The 23,150-nt window shown below is 41.0% G+C and overlaps 1 protein-coding gene across 1 annotated transcript in view; it reads left to right on the plus strand.

Moving 5' to 3' along the window:
- Nucleotides 1-23,150, plus strand: part of LOC138049179 (muscle M-line assembly protein unc-89-like) — a 139,236-nt gene that overhangs the window by 51,438 nt on the left and 64,648 nt on the right. Inside the window, 16 exon segments of the mRNA XM_068895353.1 lie at nucleotides 322-1,197; nucleotides 3,997-4,902; nucleotides 5,717-6,016; nucleotides 6,469-6,590; nucleotides 6,861-7,245; nucleotides 7,561-7,869; nucleotides 8,737-8,761; nucleotides 9,197-9,480; nucleotides 10,679-10,714; nucleotides 11,110-11,735; nucleotides 12,442-12,694; nucleotides 14,827-15,489; nucleotides 17,095-17,994; nucleotides 18,649-19,533; nucleotides 20,347-21,234; nucleotides 21,595-22,476. Coding sequence (XP_068751454.1) covers nucleotides 322-1,197; nucleotides 3,997-4,902; nucleotides 5,717-6,016; nucleotides 6,469-6,590; nucleotides 6,861-7,245; nucleotides 7,561-7,869; nucleotides 8,737-8,761; nucleotides 9,197-9,480; nucleotides 10,679-10,714; nucleotides 11,110-11,735; nucleotides 12,442-12,694; nucleotides 14,827-15,489; nucleotides 17,095-17,994; nucleotides 18,649-19,533; nucleotides 20,347-21,234; nucleotides 21,595-22,476 — 8,340 coding nt within the window.

Genomic DNA, 23,150 nt, shown 5'->3' on the forward strand with positions numbered 1-23,150 from the left:
AAACCAGGAATGATAAGTTGTCCTGCCCGTATTTGTATTCAAAAGTTCACAATGAACAGCCCCTTTGGAAGTGAAAGCATTTGCTTTAGATTATGACATGATCACTTGCCAGACTGTATTTTCCAGTTGTCTTTTGGAATTGCTTGAAGGGACTGAACTTCAACTTTAGTCATTTTTCAATAAAGATAGTTCAGATAATAACCTTAAAGCATAAGTTCGTACGCGATATCGAATATTCCTTTAACTTATGCAAAGTATATCTTTGTTTTATGTATTGTTTAGATAAATTGTAATCTTGGTCATCTCACTTACTTGCCACAGGTGCCAAAACGGCCATTTTAGCACCTAAAATCACAAAGGAGCTTGAAGAGGTTGAAGTTCTTAAGCGACAACCCATCTTTCTGGAATGCCACGTTGCCGGTGCAGTTAATGCACAAGTGAGATGGTTCCATGATAACAACCTAATCACAGAGGATGATAGAATTTCGCTGTCATTTAACGGGTCAGTGTGCACCCTTTCCATTGAGGAATCAGTACTGGGTGATGAAGGAGATTACATGTGCCAAATAGAGAACGATCAGGGTGTGGTGTCAAGCACTGCAGAAGTACTCGTTGAAGAAGGAATGTCCTTACCAATCTTTACACAGAAAATAAATAATTTGAAAGTGATGGAGGGTGAAAATGCTTGCTTTGATGTCCGTGTCATTGGAAATCCAGAGCCAGTTGCAGAATGGTTGAAAGACGGTGTGCAACTGGAAGATGAGGGTCGCGTTATGATCATAGACGATGTTGATGACAATGAGCCAGAACTGTTCTCTCTGGTGATCGAAAACTGCCAACCCTCTGATGCTGGGGAATACCAGTGTTTGGCTATGAACGAAGCTGGGAAGGACGATTGTACTGCAGTGCTGTTCGTTATCCCCGCATAGGATTCCACAAGAACTCCATATGCCGGTGACATACCATTAATTTTTACATTAGGCCAGGATGTCAATCTCCAGGCTCTCATGATCTTTAATCGTGTTGCTAGTTGTCTAATAGATTATGATCACATTAAAACAAGCAGTCTCATTGACATTGTCTCAGAAGAATGCTTGCACACCTTAACAATTAAGAGTGTGACACCAGAGGACTCTGGGATTTACAAGTGTGAGACTGCTGCTGAAAGCACAAGCATTTTCAGTGTCACTATCAAAGGTAAATATTTCCTAGCGGTTTTAACTTTATGTTAAACCTTGCATTTTGGTTTTCAGAAGAGTGGATGTTTCACGGCATCATTCAGTATGCTTGCCAAAATTCCAACCACATATTTTTAACGCGCCTTGCTTCTCCTTCTTCATTCGTCTCAAAAAGAAAAAATATATATAAAGAAAACGCTCATTATTCCATGTGTGCCTCTCATGCACATGCAGTTGAATAAATCCCAATACAGGAATTTAGGATAACCAGTGATGCCTTTCACGGTTGTGTGAAAGATTACAGTTATCAGTGCTGGAGAGTGAAGCGTGTCACCAATTGAAATTATTGTCCCAAATAATCGAAAGATGATTTTTAATAGAAAATATGGATACCGTTTGTTTCTACAGTTTGTAAGCGATATAAACTGATTCAGTATGAGGCCTAGGGACGTGTGAACGTTACCTATGTGTTATTACATGTAACTACACTTATGTACCTGAGTCCGAGAGACCCGGGTAAACGACTGAACTGGTTAATAACCCAGTGGTATTGACTTGGGCGGAAAACTCGTGTTCTTTTTTAGTTTGGCTTCGCCAATAGACCATTTTCGAATTCTCACGGTTGGACTGGATCTAACATGAAATGGAGGCTAATGCGGGCAAATCTTTTCAAATGCAAATTAATTTGCCCGCATTAGCCTCCATTTCATGCTAGATCCAGTCCAACCGTTAGAATACGAAACTGGTCTATTGAAGGAGTCTTCATGCAGCTCCAATTTCTGAACTTTCAAAACATCACGAGTATCTGATTTCTAATTCTGCAAATTCCTTTGCAAACAGCAAATGCACTCAACAAATTTTTCTGTATGAATTCTCGAAGGATTTATGTTCATAAACTTAGTTCTTTTATGAAGAACTTTTATCCACGTGTTAGTCCTGTATCATTTGTGCTAGCGTTTTATTAAGTTTTGTTTACGATTTTTATCGTCGTTTTTATTAATGTTAATACGTCGTGATGCTATGCTCTTAGTGTAAGATAACTTGTGTAAGCAGGCTTAATTAATCATTTCAAAGATCTTGCTTGAACCGCTGCGAATACAATGGTGTTTAGTGTCTACTAATATTGGCAGTCACTGTCTTAAAGAAGAAAAGCCGATATTATGGTAATTTTCTACGGCAGTTTTGTTACAAATTCAACTGATTATGTGCGGAAATTAGGTTGCAGATGTAGATTTAAAGCATGGTTTAACCGCTGATTGAGTTTAACAACGTCTGATTCTTTTATGCATTCTGCTAGTAGTAATTTCTCTGTTTGTTCTGTGTGATGCCAGCTTCATATCATTCTTGTTTGTAGTTAAGAATTACATTCTCATGGCTTTATTCTTTGTTGCCCTACAAACGTACTTGTAATTCCAATTTAGAATGTTACGAAGTTGCATGAACAATGAACAATGTGATGTGGCAGCAAGATGAAATCAAAGGAAAGCCTTTTATTCCATGATTAATATTGATAGTGAATGCGGATACATTTCCACAGCACCGTTCAATTATCCTCTCGCATCTGGTATGAACGAGTTTAGCAACGGTTACCTTTATTTCATTACAATTAGAGTTTTGATGGACTGTATCATGCCCCACTGAGATGCTAATTTAGTTCTTGGTGTAATGTATCAGAATATTTATCACGAATACAAAATTCCAGGTTTCAACGTCACTCGAAACAACCAGCGTTTCTTGCTGTGTAATACTTTGCTAAGAAAGCTTAACCAACGTTTGTACTGAAAAGAGCCAGTGTCAGCCGCGAGGACATTATCAACTTTTGTTGTAACGTATTAAGACCAGTCCTTGAATATTGCTGACCTCAGTGTACTCCATCATAGTTTACCAGATTATCTTAGTGAGGACCTGGAACGTGTAGAGAAGAGAGCGCTGTTTATAATATCACCCGAACAATCGTACAACCACTGTTTAGATAGTTTTGGGCTTAGTTCCTTAAGTCAACACAAACTTGCTAGTTTGCTTCCTCCCCAACACCATGGACTCTACAACAGACACAACAAAGTTTACGACCCACCACGCTTCCACACCAACCGTTTTAAAGAAGTTGCTCATTCCAGTCATGTTATGCCGTGGAAATTCTTTGGGTAAACTGCAATGTCTTTGGCCGATTTAATGATTGATTAGTAATTTTACAGAGTTTTTATATCTTTATCGTTATTATTATTATTATTTTTATTACGGTATTGCAATTTGCCATTATCATATATTCAAGTATCTATTAATGAGTTTGTAAATGGGTTATATGTTAGGTCCTTATCGTATTTTTCTATTTTTGTAACCGAATGTGCAATTCAGCGTGTCGGCTGCTAAGTGATCGTCTAAATAAATAATCTATCTACAGTGTATCTCTATCTAATTTAGCTATCAAGTCAAACTAGTTTCTTGTGAAGTGCTCAGTGATGGCAAATATGATAGGAATTGTTTAAGAAGATAATATAGAACAGAGGAGATAATTTAGAACAAAGGTCAAAGGGGACAATTATCAGCTGACTATAATAGCTGCAACACCTGACCATGAAGGAACTTTACCAGTGCAAGGCTACCAGTCCTGCTGGGCTGCCACACGAGATTTTCATGTTCATATAGAAGAAGGTAACTTGTTTCGTTTGACTCCACCCTTCGAAATGCTCAAACATCAAAATAAAAAGACATCAAGTTAGAATTTTTGAAGCGCTTACAAGGTACTCTTACCTCGATATACGCACTGAGAACAGGGCGCTTACAGATTGTAAATATTTGTTCTTGTCTTTGTTTCCAGCAAAAGATGAACCTGATGGTGTTAAACCTGAAATTACACCAGCCACCACTCCTGTAGAAGTCACTGAAGGAACGGTAGCCAAGCTTTCCTGTAGGGTCTCTGGTTCACCAAAGCCAACCGTAACTTGGTTGAAAGAAGGAGAGAATGTGGTGCTAGATTCGCGTGTTACTGGTGACACTAACGAGGATGTTTCCTCGCTTTACTTCAAAGAGACCGTGTTAGATGACGAAGGGGAGTATGAATGCAAAGCTCAGAATGCTTTTGGGTCAGCCACATGTATTCTTGAACTACTTGTCAATGAAGCGGAAGAAGATGAGCAGCCTCAGGTTAAACCAGAGTTCGTGCAGAAGATCAAAGATGTAAATGCCTTCGAAGGTGATTCTCCTTGCTTTAGTGTAAGAGTCGAGGGGAACCCTAAACCAGAAGTGCAATGGTTTACTGCTGATAAAGAGATCACCGCTGATGGACGTTTCTTCGTAGAGTCATTTATTGATGATCGTTACACTATGACCATCCACGACTGTGAAATCAAAGACCAGGGGAGGTACAAATGTGTTGCATCCAATGCAGCTGGGAAAGCAGTTTGCTCCGGGGCATTGACAGTCAAGGAAAAGATGATCCCACCACATTTTGCAGATCAAGCTAGCGAGGTACCAATGCACATCGACAAAGGCGGTGACATTACACTTACGGTGGAATTAAAGGGGAAACCAAATCCATCTGTGAAGTGGTACAAGGATGACAAACCCATTAGTCGATCAAACAGCAAATATAGAACAGAGGTCAAAGCAGACAATTATCAATTGACTATAATAGCTGCAACACCTGACGATGAAGGAACTTACCAGTGCAAGGCCACCAGTCCTGCTGGGACTGCCACAAGAGATTTTCATGTTCATATAGAAGGTAACTTGTTTCGTTTGACTCCACACTTCGTAACACTCAAATATCAAATATAAAAAGACATCCAGTTAGAATTTTTGAAGCACTTAACAAAGAACTTATTACTACGATATACGCACATCAACGAACAGCCTGAACTGCTTGGTGTTCAACGTTACCGGGCAGTTTTCGCAGAGGGTCAGGAATGGGCATCAGCGTGTCCAACAAGGTTACGAAGCACACATTATGCTTTCTTTGCTATCATACAACTTTATACGCCGCAAGGTTTAAAAATCGAGATCTCAAACTTGAATTTCACTCCTTGGATGCCCTTTTAAGGCAGACCGTGTGCAAAAACAAGCACGCTGTAAACTCTTCCAAGTAATAGTGAATGGTTTCCATTTTAAGTTTTTACTTTGAGTGGTGTCCAATTTAGCTACTAGTTACATTACGTTTGCCTCGTTTTTGTTCGAAATAGAGCAGAGTTTTATCTCTGTAGATAAAAAGCCGGCCATTCGTTGAGCGTTTTTTCTAACATCAAGATTTCTTTTTAAATATAGGGCGCTTTTATGCCAAGAAAAGTAACGTCTGTCTTTCTCATTCATGGATAATATTGTGTGGCCCAGTGGTTAGGGCGCTTGCCTTGAGATCCAGAGATCCCGGGTTCAAGACCCGCTCTAACCACTCGTTGAATTTGATCCTGGTTGGCCCTGGTTCAACTTCCCAGCTGCACTTGTAAATAGCCAACTGGTTTGCTTCCGGCCGGTTGGGATTCTTAACAATTGTCGTTGTTCTCAATTAAGTATGTATGTATGTATGAATATTTTTAAATTTACAGCTAAACAACCTAAAGGGCAATCACCTGAATTCGTCCAACCCTTGAAGTCCCAGGAAGTCTTGAAAGGTAGTCCTGTGAAGCTGGAAGTAAGGATATCTGGTGAACCCGAGCCAGACGTGGAGTGGTTCAAAGACGAGCAACCAATTGAAGACGGAGGCAACTTCAGGATTGAATTTGATGACAGCGATGGCTGTACTGTGATCATCAATTCTGCTCGACAGGAGGATGGAGGCCAGTATCAATGTGTGGCCACAAATGATTTTGGTAAAGCAATCTCCGAGGCCGAACTCGTTGTCACAGGTATGAAACCGAGCAGACTGATCTCTATTGTTCACATTGTTTGAGGCATACAAAGAAATGTTACTATGTTGCAATAGAAGAGTAGTATACATGTTTCTTTGAGCTTTTATAATACAGCAAACACAAGTCAGTACCCTTCTTGTTTTTGTATTATTAGTTATTAATCATGCTGCACTTGCGGTTCGTATGTCAGTGCATCCCGTTTTCCTAATGTGCAATCAATAATGTGAAATTACTAAATTAAAGGTTTTGACGATACATTGGCATACAACTTTGAATGATTCATTCTTTGTTTCAAAACTCTTCGTCGTAATCTGGTCATACTAGGATACAGCGCATAGTGAACAAGGTGGAGGAATGACGAAAGACTTTCGATAGCGCAAAGTTCGTTGATATTTATGTGTCTTAAAATCCCTTTAACATTTGAGAAAATGCTTTGCACCTTTTTTCAGAGGAAACAGAAGACGAGGAGGACGAAGTGGAACTTCCTGAGGAGAGTATAAAGCCGTTTGGAGAAATACAGCTTGAGCTGCCTTTAGTAGAAGAGTACAGGCCATCAGAGGAAATCCCTGAGGTAAGCAAACTAGTCTTCTGCGAGGTCCAGATTTTAAAAGAGCTGTAAATGATGCTGAGATAGTTTTCATCTCTTGGTGGATTACGAGCAACCGTTTCACATTGCTTAAATGATCAGAGCAATGTTGTCAAATTCAGAAGACTTGTATAAACATGTAGGGTGCTGTCATACACACAGACCAACTACTGTATTATATAGAAATCAGAGGTTTTCACTTTGGTGCATACGCACAGTGATGCTGATTAGATATTTATATATTTTTTCTTTCAGCCTCACCTTTCTGGAGAATCCAATGCCCCCTTGATTCCTGAGACCATATCTGCCTTACAATACGAGCCAGTCCAGATGGTGCTGCCAGTGACTTCCGAGCAAATTTTGCCCGATTTTGTAGAAGTGCCTCACGATTTGAAGGTCACTGAAGGCGACAAAGTAGTGTTCAAGGTCAGGGTCATTGGACAACCTTCACCAGAAGTTACATGGTACCTAGACGATGAACCTATTCAACCAGATGAGAGGATATCCGTAGAGTCTGAAGGAGACCACCAGCATCAGCTTGTTATAAGCTTAGCAGATCTGGATGATGAAGGGGTGTACAAGTGTGTTGCTAAAAACGAGGCGGGAAAAGCTATTTGTGAAGTCGAATTGCTCGTTGATGGTATGTCAAACTTGGTAAAGTGCATGTAATTTGTAAGTTCAAATTTGCCTGCTTGTGAAATATTTAGAAATTGCAAATAGCCTGCCTTTGTTAAAAAAAAAAGCTAAATATAAGTTCATCACGGCGATGTCAGTTTTTGCGCTGACCTGTTCTGAAAATTCCTTTGCTGTTAATCTTAAAAGTATAGGACCGTAATAGAAGGATTTCACTGCATCGTTTGCACCCAAATGTTGAGGAACCTTGTTCTTAAAGATTTGGGACACATGGTGTCATACGCACTAGCTCTAAGTTTTCTTTCTTGTGTATAAATTACAGAAATCAATGAAACAGGAGATGAAATACCTCGTGGCCTACAAATAACAAAAGAGCTGGAAGATGTAGAAGTCGATGAAGGGGATTCTGCTACACTGGAAGTGTGCTTTGTCAACAATGCAGCTACTACTGTGACATGGTCGAAGGACATGCAGCCTGTTGAGGAGGGCAGAAGAATAAAGATTATCACTGATGAGAACAGCAGTAAAATTATCATCAAGAAAACAACGGGCAAAGACGAGGGGCTTTACCGTTGTACTCTTCGAAGTGGTGACACGGAGTTGAGCAGTTCTGCTGAGCTCATAGTCGAAGGTGTGTGCTCATTTTGAAATGTCCTAAAGTAGTGAAATAAATGTACATATTTGAAAAGGACAAGCAACCCTCGCACGTATCTGCTATTGTCTCTTATAGTAAAGTAAAGTAAGTCTCTGCTTAAGAGCCAGAAGGCTCATCAGACCGGCGCTTATCTCCGGTTTCAGTAGCATGAAGCAACTAGGAGTATTTATACTCCCCCCGGGATGGGATGCTAGTCCATCGCAGGATTACCCCCAGCATATAACCCGCTGATTTCAAATATATAGATTAATTAACAATTAGACCCTTCGCCCCCAAGGGCTACGGGTCAATAGCCCATGAGGTGAAGACGAATGGGCTATTGACCCGTGGCCCTTGGGGGCGAAGGGTCTAATTTATTGTTTTAGTATCACCCAACTAGTCGGACAGAAAAGGCAAAAATAAAGTTAGCAAATGCAAGTTAAAGAAATATTTATTTGGCTATAAAACGAAAGAAAGCGTCACGCTTTTCGCTACCAGAGGACTATTACTAATAAGGAAGGATTACGTTTTTGCAAACGTTGGCCGTGTAGCACTTATATTTGAACAGACTTAACTGATTGGAGTGTAATGTAAATTGCCAAGTTTCTACCCCATATGACTATTACTATTACTAATAGTCCTCTAGTAGCGTAACCAATTAAAAAGCAGGACTTGCATTAGTCCACTAGTTGGGTGATAGTAAGTACATTTACTTGTTTTATGGAGCGAACGTTTTATTTCGACGAATGCAAATAGGATGTGATGGTTTCTTTGAGTTGTTTTTTTTCCTCCAAAAAATGGAAGAAAATTTCGGTTTTTCTTATAAACACTGACAGTTGTGTCTATATTTGGTTTTATTCACAGAACCATCCGATGATGAAAGAGTAATGTGAGTAACACTTTGCACTTTTACTTTTTTAAATCTTGCTTTTGTATGAACATTGAATAGGAGCGGCATGTAATTCCCGACGGATTTCTTCAGTTCTAGAGATACGCATGTGTATGAGGATAAGGTAAAACCAAAACCAAAGTAATTACTTTGTGCAATCAAAAAGGACGACGCAAAGCACGTGCACTCACGAGCCACCATTGGTTTTGGTCTCACTTCTGATTGCTTGGAAAAGTGACGTGAGACCTTTCAACCAATCACCGAGTCAAGTCCTGCCAAACCAACGCAATTCGCTAATTACTTTCGACACTCAATTGAAAACCGCTCTAACCATTACATAATTAGTGAAAGAATCAGGTTTAGCTTGAAAATGTTAGGTGTATTTTGTGTGAACGCAAATAAGGGTCTTTTCAGCAGTTTTTCTTCTGTTATCAGATTGAGAAAGCCAGTTCTTGTTCAGAAATTTGCCGATCAGACTATCCAAGAAGGAGAAACGCTTGACCTCCAGATAAAGCACATTGGCTCAAAGCCAATAACCGTGACTTGGTACCGAGACGATGAGGTCATACACGCAGATGATCGTTGCAAACTTCTCTCCGATGATGACATCCACCTGCTCAAAGTGGACCCAGTGGAAATAGATGATGAGGCTATTTACAAATGCCTTGTCAAGAATCCAGCTGGACAAGACCTTTGTGAAGCTAAGGTCTTAGTCCAAGGTAACATATCTGATTTTTTTCCAATAACTGTTAATAATCCAGTATTAAACTTCAGTTGCTTGAGCATCGGCTTTCGTGCTGGAGGTCGTGTGGTCAACCCATCTGGACTACACCAGGGATTTCAAACAAAGAAGGACAGCTAACGTTTGCAAAAACGTAATCCTTCCTTGTACTTGTGCAGGTTCATTGCCGTGACCTTAACATCTTCAGTTCCCACGACTTGCTCCCGTCTGACCTTGTAGCTCAGTCGGTAGAGCAGCGGTGATCAAACTCGAAGGTCGTGGGTTCAATTCCCACCCTGGTCAGAGTTTTTCTCTGTCCTTGTGTGCTTGTGTGGGCCCATTTCCATCAGTAGGCCTATCGCTCACATGGTTCTTATGGGGTAGAAACTTAGCACTTCACATTACACTCTAATCAGTTAAGTCTGTTCAAAGAAGGACAAAGTGCGGTATTTGTAATGACATGTGCTATTAAGCCTTGTATTCACTAGTGACGCAAGTACAAGCGTAAGCAGCTTATGCTAGTGAAAACGAACGTCGACATAAGCATTAAAAAACAACCACGGCATCCGCCATTTTGTTCAAATGCTCAGGAGCGGAGAATCTGGAACGAGGGCTTTAATTGACCAGACGTAGTAAATTTCCTTGTGCTTATGCTGCGTTTCGTTTTCACACGACGCAAGCGAACGCAATTATATGCGCAAGTACAAGGAAAAGGAACAATTTTGATCCTTATGCTTATACTTATATACTTATACTTATACTTATATCCTTATACTTATACTATTATATACTTATACTTATACTTATATCCTTATACTAAAACCCCGTTTTCGCGGTGAAATAAGCGCTGTTCTGCTTGCGCTTGGGCTTGCGTCGCTAGTGAAAACCAGGCTTTAGTCAACACCTGTGTGTTAAAGAGCCTTGCAAGATCTCAAAGGACTCACACCGAATGTTTGACAAAACAGGAGTTTGCAATGTTGTGAGCTCTCTTTTGTCGCATATCATGGTTGAGTATGTAATTATAAGGAGACAATTGGCTTTATCAGACAATTCTTCGACCCTTGGGGAAAAAGATCAACGTATAATGACACTCGGCCATTATATAACCTCTTTACTGTTTGTTGTATTTTACACTTTGTTATCTGTTGGTATCAACCTGGGTTTAAAATCCATTTCCTGTATATACCTATTTACAGATAAACCGGAAGAGGAAACGTCTCATGTGATCAGTGGTAATGGATTTTCTTCTTTTTAAAACAGTTGCATGTAGTCACAATGCGTTGTCGTATAGTAGTAGCGAATCTGCCTGTCAGGTATTAGATTGCTCTGCCATAAACAAATTCACAGACTGAGTGTTTCCAAGAAGAGATTCTACTCGATATCGAGAGCTTGCCAACGACGACGACGAGTAGTCGATGTGGCCGCCCCGTTACTTTGTGTTTTGAGAAATATTGTGAATAGCAAAGTTGGGGTAAAAGCCACACATAATTAAGTTGTCCTTGAGGTTGTCCTCGTGGGACTCAAGTCTTGTTCGTTCAGAGTGTAAAATTGGCCCCTGTGAATGAAAACTCCTACTAACAAACTTTTAAAATGAGTTTTGCTTTTTTGTTTTTCTGCGATAAATCAGATGATCGGACGCCCTACTTTATCAAATCATTGCCAGACGAAGTGGAAGTTTTGGAAGGGGACTCGTCTCGGCTAGAATGCCGCGTATCACAAGCTAAGGAAGTCGTATGGTTCATGGATAATGAAGTCTTGGAAGAAAGCGATAGGATCACTTTTGAAAGTGATGGTGATGTTTATGCTGTCATTATCTCCCCTACTGAAATAGACGATGAAGCAGAATATAAATGCGTTGCACAGAATGAGTTTGGCAAGGTTTCTTGTCAAACAGAGCTCATAGTTGAAGAAGGTGTCACGATGCCTTTGATCAAGGAGCCGCTTGAGAGCTTGGAAGCGAATGTAGGTGATGTTGTCCGATTTGACGTGAAGATTGCAGGTAATCCAGAGCCGATGGTAGAGTGGTTCAAAGATGGAAAGCAGCTGGAAGATGAGGGACGTGTGGTTATCATTGATGATGTGGATGACAATGACAAGGAGCTGTTCTCATTGGTTATCGAGGGTTGTGAAATGGATGATTCTGGCGAGTACAAAGTTGTAGCAATGAGTGAAGCTGGAACTGCTGATTGCCAGTGTGACTTGACGGTTACCCGGGCAACTGTTCCACCCGAGTTCAAGGACGAAATCGAAGAGGTTTGTGTTATGAGCGCTTTCCTTTTCCTTGATCTTAATCTTCGGTCCAAGGTTTGACTTGATTTTCAAACAAGAACGCTTCTTTGACGTTAACTGCATGAGCTACCCTTGCAAAACATGAAGAAATGATAAAGAAGGAGGTTACAGCTCTAGTTTTCGTGCATGATTCAGGGCCAGACCTTGGAAATGGTGAGAATTGGCTTTTGTGAAGAAGAAAGCGTTTCAAGTTAAGGTGGTCAAAACACTGTTTTCATTGCGTGCACGTTTTCTGTTTCAGCTTCTAACGTGAGAAAGTTTGCGAGGAAAGTTTCCCTTTGATTTTCAAATAATTTATATACATTGATTTTTACTCACCACAGAATACTGCAACAGCATCGCAAAGAAATCGATAACCTTGTTGTTGTTTCGCGTCGCGGCGCATACATCATTTCAGTCTCGTGGAAGCCAATGATATCAGACCGTATGTTATAAAAGAGCATTTCATTGAAGCCAATGAAATCGTAGAATATACCGACGTCCCATGGGAATTCAATTTTTAACTCTTAGGATCGATCAAAGTTTTGACTGGGCTGCGCCCTTAGGGAGGGGAGGGGAGGGGGGGGGGGAATGGGTAACCCAGTAATTAATCTTGCCATTTTTCTCTCTACAGATTTGTCATCATTTGTCATATGTATTGCAATATGTTTAATTCTTTCTTTGGTATCAGGTGCCCTTGGAAGGTTCCCAGGGAGATAACATCACTATGGTTGTGCATACGGACCGGCTACCGGCACCAGCTATTGCATGGTACAAAGACGAAGAGCCTATTGTGCCAGATTCCCATCTCGAGGTCATAGAAGAACCAGACAACTGCAAGCTGTTGGTTAAACATGTCACACCAGCAGATTCAGGGACCTACAAGTGTGTTGTTTCCAGTATCATGACAACTGTAACAAAGAAATTTCTTCTCAATATCGAAGGTAATTTTTTGGTTTAACTGTTAGGGAGCTTAAGCACCTGACGCTTTTGAGCCACTGACGGCAAATGAAAGTGACCTTTTGACTATCAGAGTCGACGATTACGTAGAAAATCTGGGAGAGACTACTGTCCTGTTATGCGGAAAAGTCACTTCCGGTTTCCATCGGTGGCTTATAAACCCTCTGTGCTTCAGCTACATATTATGGTTTTCAACATGACTCGTTGATTTACAGGAGGAAGAAAACTAACAGAAACTTCTATTCGAACTAACAATCGAGTGTTTCCACTCACGTGATCATTAACCGTGTTTGTCCACCGAGACAAAAGAAAACGTTTGCATGATAATAGAGTTCAATCCTCGGAGGATTAGTTAGGAACACCAACATGGCCGCCGTGACGTCACGTGAAAACACTCTATACGATAACACAAAGGGAATACTGCCTGGTGTTCACCGTGCTATTTCCAGTATGTTTCTTAATTCCGGTTGCATTGGTCATGCAAAACACAAACCGCGTTGTTGGTATTGGTAAGAAGATAAGTTTATTATTTTCTTCATTTCTTTTCCAGGTACTTGCTTTTCCCTCTACATTGGGAAATTCATGACGGGGTGTAAACATAACATAACCATGTAATCAATTGTCAATTGATACCGTAGAATTAAGGTCTCGTCATAAGTCCGATAAAATTAAATTTCCGAAAATCAACTTGACCATGAAAACGTTGAAAGATCGCCGTTTTCTCGTCTGTAGAATATTGCCTAAGTGTCGCCCTTTTACGGAGCTACAGCTCAGAGTTTTTGTCTGACAGCACAAACTTTCAGGACTATTTTGGAGCGAGCTTCAATCGAGTGTCGTAAAACCAAAACCAAAGTAATTACTTTGTCCAATCAAAAAGGACGGAGACTATCCAGTAAACCAATCAAAACTCGAAGTAATTTCACGTAGTCGACACAAAGCGTGGGAAAATGTGCACGGGCGAGCCACTATTGGTTTTGGTCTCCTCTGATTGGTTGAAAAAATGGCGCGAGAACTTTGAACCAATCTTTGAGTGAAGTAATGCAAAACCAAAGCAATTCGCCAATTACTTTTGACACTCAATTGAAAACCGCTCTAGTACTGTAATAGTTTGATATACCAAACTTTGACAGCGTTTTTCAATGTTTTGAAGTGTTCTGATTTTATGCCATACTTTGTCTAAATTTCCGGTCAAAAACATTATTTTCAATTGTGATGCATGGAAGATAAAAACGCAATATGCAAAAATCGAGGAGACCGTTTTGCTGAAAATTTATCTCAAAATCGATTTCTTAGGAAAATTTCAGGAAACGTTAGGGCCGATTTACACGGTACGACTTTGTCGCATGCGACAACGGCTTACGACAGGCGCACGGCATGATTTACGATTGTTGTGTACGTCAGAAAAATTGTCGTAGCATTTTAAAACATGTTTAAAAACGCTGCGACAATCGTAAGTCATGTCGTAGGCCTGTCGTAAGCTTGTCGCATGCGACAAAATCGTATCGTGTAAATCGGCCCTTAAAGTCCCTTGTAGTTTAAACATGTGTTTTTGCTTTGAGAAGGAAACAGAAAAAATAACGTTCAAACAAAAGAATACTTTTTGGATTCAAAAGTACATTCAAGGATCACTAAAATGATGTTTATTTCACTGGCGAAATAGGAACGTTTTAAAAACCTCGAACTTATAACGAGACGAAGTGAATTTTAACAAATTATCATTAACATTTTACTGATGCTCATCTTTCAACAGCCGTTTAGTATACTCAGATTAGAATAGGTGGGATTAAAGGACATGCTAACAAACTCGGGTGCAGGGATGGCGCAGGGGCGAGAGCACTCGCCTTCCACCAATGTGGCCCGGGTCGATTTCCAGATCCTGCGTCATATGTGGGTTTAGTTTGTTGGGTCTCTGCTCTGCAACGAGAGGTTTTCTCCGGGTACTCCGGTTTCCCCTCTCATCCAAAACCAACATTTAACTTGATTTGTGTTAATTGTTAATTTCAGTTTACAGTATCCCGAATTAGTGCTCCAACTCTAGAACGACTCTAGAGACACGTAAATAATGTTCCTTTCCCTTTCTTTCCTTTTTCCAAAACATGTGACTTTTACTTTTCAGGGTCAGAAGAACCTGTGACCATTTCTGAGGCGGCTGAAGTAGAATTGCCTCGGCCCATCGAAGAACGACCCGTTCTTGACGTATCTGCTCCTGTCTTTATAAAGGAGATCGATGATGTTGCCGTTCAAACTGGAGAGGAGGCACGCTTTGATGCAAAAATCCATGCAGTCCCAGAACCCAAAGTTGATTGGTACCAAGGGTCACGAAAGATTCTGGATGAGGGACGGTTTGTTCACATTGATGCTGTCAAGGATGACATATTTACTCTTGTAATTGAGCATGCTGAACCAAGCGATTCTGGGTCTTACAAATGTGTCGCGATTAATGAAGCTGGTGAATCGTCTAGTGAAGCTCAGTTAACTGTCGGAGGCATATCAACGGCTGCAGACATCACAAACGAGCCAGAAAAGTCCGTCCTTAATGTTGGAGAGGGTGATGAAGTGACTTTGAATGTTACATTTTCGGGACCAACCCAACCCACTGTCGAGTGGCTCAAGGATGGTGAACCAGTGCGCAAGACCAGTAGACTTGATACCAAAGCCAAAGAAGATACTTACACTCTTACCATCAGAGAAGCTGTTCCTGATGATTCGGCGACATATTCTTTCAAGTCAACCACCCCCGCAGGAGTAAACATAAAGGTGTTCGAAGTGAACGTGCAAGGTATAGGGTAGAATTTGAATGAATGATTCTACCGCTGAACTAAGGCAATTGATGTGATCAATCAAGCTATATCGATCTGGCCCCAGTTGTTCAAAGGATGGATAGCGCTATCCGCCGGCAGGGGTTTCAATACCTTTTGCAGTAGTGACTGGCGTAATCAATGTAAGCGGCGGTCCCTCTTATCTTTGACAAGGGTTTGAGTGAAAATCAAGGCAGAGTAGCCGGCGGTGAGAGACAAATGTCTGACAAACAGACGGCAGTACACCGCCGGATAAATCACTATCTACTGGATAACTCAATTAGTTTTGCTAGTGTTTATTCGCTGGATAGTGATTTATCCGGTGGATAGCGCTATCCATCCTTTGAACAACTGGGGCCTGGTGGCAGTTATTCAAACGATGGATAGCGCTATCCGCCGGATAAACAGTAGCAAAACCAGTGGATAAACTGTAGCAAAACAAAACCAATTGTGCTATCCATTGGATAGTGATTTATCCGATGGATAGCGTTATCCACCTTTTCAACAACTGGGGCCTAAATATGAATGAGTTAACATTTTCATACGAACGTCGGGTTAAACTTCCTAATTTTCGGGCTCAGTTTGATAAAACGTATCCTCCAGCATCAGCTTATAAAAATGTCTAGAATGAAAGTGTAATATATCTTAATGAAAAGCCCGAGTGTACCTAAGCGATCAGTGTACTTGAAGGAAGGAAAATTTGGCAAGTAGCAGTCGATCTAGCGCCCGTTTCTATTCTTTCGTGCCTTTTTATGCAAGAGATTTCGAATCCAATTGCGCTATCAGCGGTACTTAAGGTCCCGGATATGTTGTGCAATTCTGCGCGTTGACTACAATGCTGTGTCAACCTAGCTTTGAAGTCACATTTCTTTGGAGCAGGTCCATTTGTTTGGCTTCTCTTTTTCCATGACAAAACGTAATGGAATGAAAATTCAACCAAATGGCCCAAAAGTCTGTTAGAAAAGCCTTTTCAAGAAGCTTCCCAAGCATAGTTATATGGATTTGGATTAATTGCTGCTTTCTGTCATCTAGTCGTTTCTTGAACTAAATTCCCTGTAGTGATGAACTCTTCTAAGATTATTCTCTAAACAATTTTCCGGTTTTGATTTATGCCAGTGGACTAATATTTAAACATTTGCCTCATTTTCTAAACCTACCTTTGTTTCAAGCAAAGTAGAAATGTTACCACATGACAAAGCAAAATGACTAAAACAAATTGTTCTGCAATTGGACTCTTTCCACGGTATGTATTGTAATTTACCTAAAGGCACAAGAATAATAACATTGAAGTCAAACTTGTCGCGAACCCTCGTTTAAAACGATGCTTGCCGAGTTTCACGTTACGATCTGAAACGCGCTGCAACTTTGAAATTTGTGCATAAGTAGAACGAGATGGCAATTTTTCAATTTTTTTTTGCAACCTGCAATGTTCGTTTCTTTTGCCTGACGAGTTTGGGAAAGCAGTGGAAAACACACAACATCACTCTCCAACTTGAGATTTCTCTCCTTTCATATTTGTCCCTCCTTATCGCTGCCTCGAGTTGAAGCAGTTAAATAAAGCCTGGTTCTATTTTTTTTTAATCCAGAAAAGCCCGCGCAAGGTACAGTGCCCAAATTTACTCAGCCACTAAAGTCTGTAGAAGTCACGGAGGGAATGGATGCAATTTTGGAGTGTATGGTCACAGGGACACCAGAACCCAGTATCAGTTGGGTTAAAGATGGTACTAGTGTGGCAAATGAAAAACGATACAAACCATTCTTTGACGGAGAGCTAGCCACTTTAAAAGTCACAACCACCGAACTGGAGGATGAGGGTGAATACAAATGTGTTGCTGAGAATACGTTTGGTTCATCCTCCTGTTCATGTGAACTTCTTGTCAATGAAGCTAATGTTAAACCTGAGTTTAAAGAAAAGATGAAGCCTGTCAATGTGGTGGAAGGTGAAAAAGCCAAATTCTCGGTGTACGTGACTGGTAATCCTCCACCCGTCATTGACTGGTTTCGTGGTAAGGAGCAACTTGAAGATGACGGAAGGATTGAAATGTTAGATGACGAAGAAACAGGTGCCTACTCATTAATCATCAAGGACACAGTCCTTGAGGATGCTGGTATGTACAAGTGTGTTGCTATTAACGAAGAAGGAGAGGCTTCAAGCAAGGCTGCCTTGGCAGTCAAAGAGGTCGTCAATGAACCCACATTTGAAGCACAGGAAGGGGAGAAGTCTGAAGCTTTGACTCCAGTCAAAGTTGGAGAAGGTGATATTGTAAGTCTTAGTACAGCAGTCAAAGGGAAACCTGTGCCTACCGTTGACTGGTTCAAAGACGACCAGAAACTTCGTGAAACAAGTCGATTAAAGATGGATGCCAAAGATGGTGAGCTTTCTCTACTTATTCTGGATGCAAAGCCGGATGACTCGGGGTTGTACAGATGTGAAGCAAAGAATAAAGGCGGTAAAGAACAGAAAACGTTTGATGTCAACGTTCAAGGTATTTTTGTTGTATGGCCCGATACTTGTCGTATTGTTTTGGTTGCAGCTCTTCACTTTTCACTTTATTTCTAAACAAACCACTTTCAAACAAGACTGTGGTAGCCCCAGGTTAGCATAGCTCTTCCAGGCGGGCTCTCGCAGCAAAATAACAAAAAGACACTCGGAAGTTGACAAAAATTACACAAGCAAAGCCTCGTACGTAAGAGAGAACAAGGTTCTAAAATAGTCTGAGTATATTACCTTTCAAGTAAAATTGAACTTATCGAGAACCTTTTCAATGTCGCCACTTGTTTCTGTTTGGACTTAAAACCGAACTTTGTGAGTGTACATGTTGGTGGGTTTTCATTACAATCTGAAGGTTTCAAAACTCTCGCACGATGTTAAACCGTTTTCATAGTTTTTGAGAAGGAAGTAACTCTTTTCACGCGCTGAAGACCAAAGGGATAAGTTGGGAATCATTTTTAACGTCAATGTTAGCAGTTAGTGTCTTTAATATAGGAGAATCTTTGATTGCATTTTTTGCCTCATTAGCTCAATGTTATACTCGTTTTATCAGTGTAATCCCATTTTCGTTTCACCCCCTTACCCAATCGTCATCACATTTTATCAAGAAACCAACCCCTTCATTTCTCATTTCAATTGCATTTTGCAGCCAAAAAACCCGAGGGATCTGCTCCGGTCTTCACGGAATTCCTGCAGCCAGTGGAAGTTATCGAAGGATCTCCAGCTAAGCTTCAGTGCAGACTGACTGGAGAACCTGAGCCAAGCATCGAATGGTTTAAAGATGGTGAACTTGTTAAGGAGGACAAAAGACAAAAGATGCGTTTTGCTGGCGAGTTGTGCACTTTGAAAATTCTCTCAACAGAGCTGGAAGATGAGGGTGCTTACAAATGTGTTGCCAAAAATGACTTTGGATCTGCCTACAGCGCCTCTGAGCTACTTGTCAATGAGATGAACAAAAAGCCAGAATTTGTTGAGAAAATGAAACCTTTGACTGTCTCTGAAGGAGAGGCAGCGCGCTTTGACGTTCAACTTGAAGGTAATCCACCTCCAGTTGTTGACTGGTTTAAAGGAAAAGACAAGCTGGAAGATGAAGGCCGATATGTTATGATGGACGATGCAGACAAAGGAAAGTTTACCTTGATAGTGGAGGACACTTTGCCTGAAGATGCAGGTACATATAAGTGTGTTGCGACCAATGAAGAGGGGCAGGCAAGCTCCAAGGCTGCTTTGGCTGTTGAAGAGAAGATGATCATGCCAGAGTTCATCGACGAAGAGGAAAGTGCGCCCATAAATGTCACAGATGGAGATGAGCTGTGCTTAACAATTGCCGTCACTGGGAAACCGGTTCCTGCTGTTGATTGGTACAAAGATGACAAGAAGATAAGAAAAACCAGTCGAGTTAAAATTGATGCGAAAGGTGACAAATTTTCATTGGTCATTTTGAACGTCACCCCTGACGATTCTGGCAGCTACAAATGTGAAGCCTCCAGCAAATCGGGAACCGTTTCTCGCACATTTGACGTCCGTGTAGTGGGTATGTAATTCCTTCTCGCTGAAGGCCATTACAATACAATACAATTATTTAACCACGTTATCGTCTAAGAGCACAAGTTAGGGTTAGGGTTCAAAATAGGAACGTGCAATTCACACTCGTGGGGGAGGGGATGCAATTCACACTCGTGGGGGGCTTGATCGGGCGAAAAGAACTTTCTTTGTAATGTGATCCGTGATTTTCACATCGTGCCACTTAAAAAAACACACTTTAAATATGGTGTTAAATTATTTTTTCTCTAAGAAGGGTAGCTGAGGGAATTTCTTCTAAAGTTTACAGTTACATACGTGTTTGTGCAGTTTTTAGTTGCCCAATTGTGAATAAACGGCGCAAGGTGACATCGTGATTGATCCGATTCTGGGCATTTTGCGACCAAATTATTTACAGTTTATCTGGAATTAGTTGTAAAAGTCCAGGATGCTTTATTTGGCACCAGTGTGTATGGCTTTCAAAGCTCAAATAGTTGTAGTATGAAGAACTGCCCTGTCTTTGCTTTTGTTTATCGATATAAAATTATTTAGAAATCTTAAGCTCTGTAATTTTTAGAAAGGTCTCACTAATTTTGGACCCCGTGGGTAATGTTAAATCTTCAAATATGCATCTAACCAACGGTGTTTTTTTCATCAAGCTCTCCATAGAGTGAGTTTAAGGATCATCAAGCTGCTCTTACAGCAGTTAGTCCCTCGACAGGCACAAATCAGTGTACTCTACGAACAAGCAAACGAACACTAACACTACACCCTAATCCTGACATACCTGGGCTTATTACTTCTTGTCAATTTTGCATTTTTCCAGCCAAGAAACCAGAGGGAAAAGCACCAGAAGTTATCAAACCTGCGACTGATCTTGAAGTTGAACAAGGAAGCCCAGCAAGGATAGAATGCCAAATTACCGGAAATCCCCTACCGAATGTTGAATGGTTTAAAGACAGCGAGAAAGTGAAAGAAACCAAGCGCATCAAACTCGAGACAGATGACGAAACATTCTCGTTGAATTTTAAAGAAACTGAGCTTGATGATGAAGGCGATTACAAGTGTGTTGCTCGAAATGAGTTCGGTAGTGCTTCAACTCAAGCAGAATTGCTCATCAACGAGGCTTCAACTAAACCACAATTTAAGAGCAAAATGAACAATGTCGGCGTTCAGGCTGGAAAAGAGGCAAGGTTTGACGTGCATGTAACTGGTTTCCCTCCTCCGGAAGTAGACTGGGTAAAAGATGGCGAAAAGATCGAAGATGGTGGGCGCTTCCTTTTGCTTGATGGTGAGGACGATGGGCATTTCTCATTGATTATCGAGATTGTCACAACAGAGGATGCTGGAAAGTATCAGTGTATTGCATTTAATGAAGCTGGTGAAGTATCGTGTCAAGGTAACTTGCTTGTGGAAGAAGTGCTTTTTGCTCCGGAGTTTGTTTCAGAGGCTGAGACTACACCCATGGTGGCTGAAGAAGGAGAGGATGTTAAACTGTCCATCGAATTGAAAAAAGGACACCCCGAACCACAAATCGAATGGTTGAAGGATGAAATACCAGTTGGCGTTGGTGAGCATGTGGCCTTGGCTGACACCGGGCACTCGTATACGCTAACGGTTGCAGAGGCGACCCCGGAAGATTCGGGTTTGTACAGGTTCAAGGCCACGAGCAAGGCTGGCTCCATAGAGCGGTGCTTCAATGTACAAATTGCAGGTATTTTAACCTAACATTGATATGAGCGTGATACACGTGAACATTGTCCACCAGTATCACACGGTTATACACAGTTTCTATCACAATTATATGTGTTTTGTAAGGGTTGAAGCGAAGTGTGAGCTGTATAAATTCGATGTTTTTTTCTCTTAAAGGATATGTGGTAAAGTGAATTTTTGATATAAATTGGTGCAGACGAAGCAGTCTACATGTTTCCTGCCTCAGTGTACACTTATCCACATTGGTTGTTTTTCTCTCCAGAAAATATCACTTGCATGGTTTTCGAAACTCGTTAATTATACCTAAACATTTCTTGTTACAATTTTTGTCGTGTGTATATTTACTTTTTCGATCTTGTAGCTAAGAAACCCAAAGGAACAGTCCCACAGTTCACCGAAACTTTACAAGCCGTGGAAGTCAACGAGGGGAAACCAGCTGAACTCCAATGTTTAGTGGAAGGTTATCCGCAACCGACGATTGAGTGGTTCAAGGACGGAGCGAAGGTGAAGGAGAGTAGGCGAATCAAAGCGGAAAGAGACGGAAATGCCATATGTTTGTCTTTCAAGGAGACGTTGCCAGGTGAAAACGCTGAATATAAATGTTTGGCAACCAATGATTTGGGGTCTGCTTCCTGTTCCACGAATTTGAAGGTAAAAGCCTTATCTAAACCCGACTTCAAAGAGAAACTAAAAGGCGTAGAAGTTCTGGAGGGTGATTTTGCCACCTTTGAAGTGTTTATTGTCTGTAATCCCGAACCAAACGTAGAATGGTTTAGAGGAACGACAAAGCTTGAGAGTGATGGGCGGCTTGAGGTCTTCGAAAGGAGAGACGAAAATCGCTTCAAACTGATCATTGGTGATGTAAAACGAGAAGACAGTGGAATGTATAAATGTGTCGCGGCAAACGAAGTTGGCAAGGCTACTTGCCGAGCCGACCTCAGCGTGAAGGAGAGGTTGTTTGCCCCAACGATCTCCGAAGAGCAACCAGAAGCCCCATTAACAGCGACAGAAGGTGACGAGGTAACCTTGAATGTGACCATCACTGGAAAACCAAAACCTGATGTTAGATGGTATAAGAATGACAGAGCTTTGCGAGAAAGTAATCAGCTGGACATTAAGGCGCGAGGAGACAAGTATTCTGTAACGATTCTTCGCATCAAGGCAGATGACTCTGGAGTGTACAAGTGTGAGGCCAACAGCAAGATGGGTTCTGTGTCGAGGACTTTTGATGTTAGAGTTAAAGGTTTGTACTTAGTATTGCGGGTGAAGTGTAACTTAAAAGGAAAGTACGGCCTAGAAATGTTTCTCTGAATCGAAAGTTCTTCACCTGCATTAATCATACTTGACCACTCATTTGGGCTTGATGTGTTTAAATAGCCAACAATAATGCTTCAAAAATAGGCAATTTAAATTGAAATCCGCCATCGTTGTTTTTGTGTATGCAAACGAGGCTATGACGTAGCAATAGTCAAGGATTTCTCCGGATGACTAGATGTAGACAAGGAAAACACAGGTGACGCTAGGGGAGCGATACTTTGTAGACTTGAATCTTAATCCAGAGGGTAAATTGTATTGATATTGGCTCCACCATCAGAACAGATTTACCTCGTGCATGTGGTCGTTAACAGGGTTTTATATGAGTTATCTGCAGGAGTTTTACAAAGCGAGAGTTTCCCGTGCTATCCCGCGCTCATTGCTGTGAAATAAATGCCTGGGAATTAAGTTTAATCTGTCTACCGTGGCTTTCTACGAGACCCCTGTAACAACTTCAAAACAAACGATCGATATATACATTTCCATCGAATGGTAAGGATAAATTGTTTCAGTACTTTCTATAAAGCTGACAAAATTTAACTACATTTCAAGTTAAGTTTATTTTACCGCCTTGAAAAGCATTCATGTAACAGTGAAAGTCGT

Source organism: Montipora capricornis, chromosome 5, assembly GCF_036669925.1.
Source record: "Montipora capricornis isolate CH-2021 chromosome 5, ASM3666992v2, whole genome shotgun sequence".
Taxonomy (NCBI): domain Eukaryota; kingdom Metazoa; phylum Cnidaria; class Anthozoa; order Scleractinia; family Acroporidae; genus Montipora; species Montipora capricornis.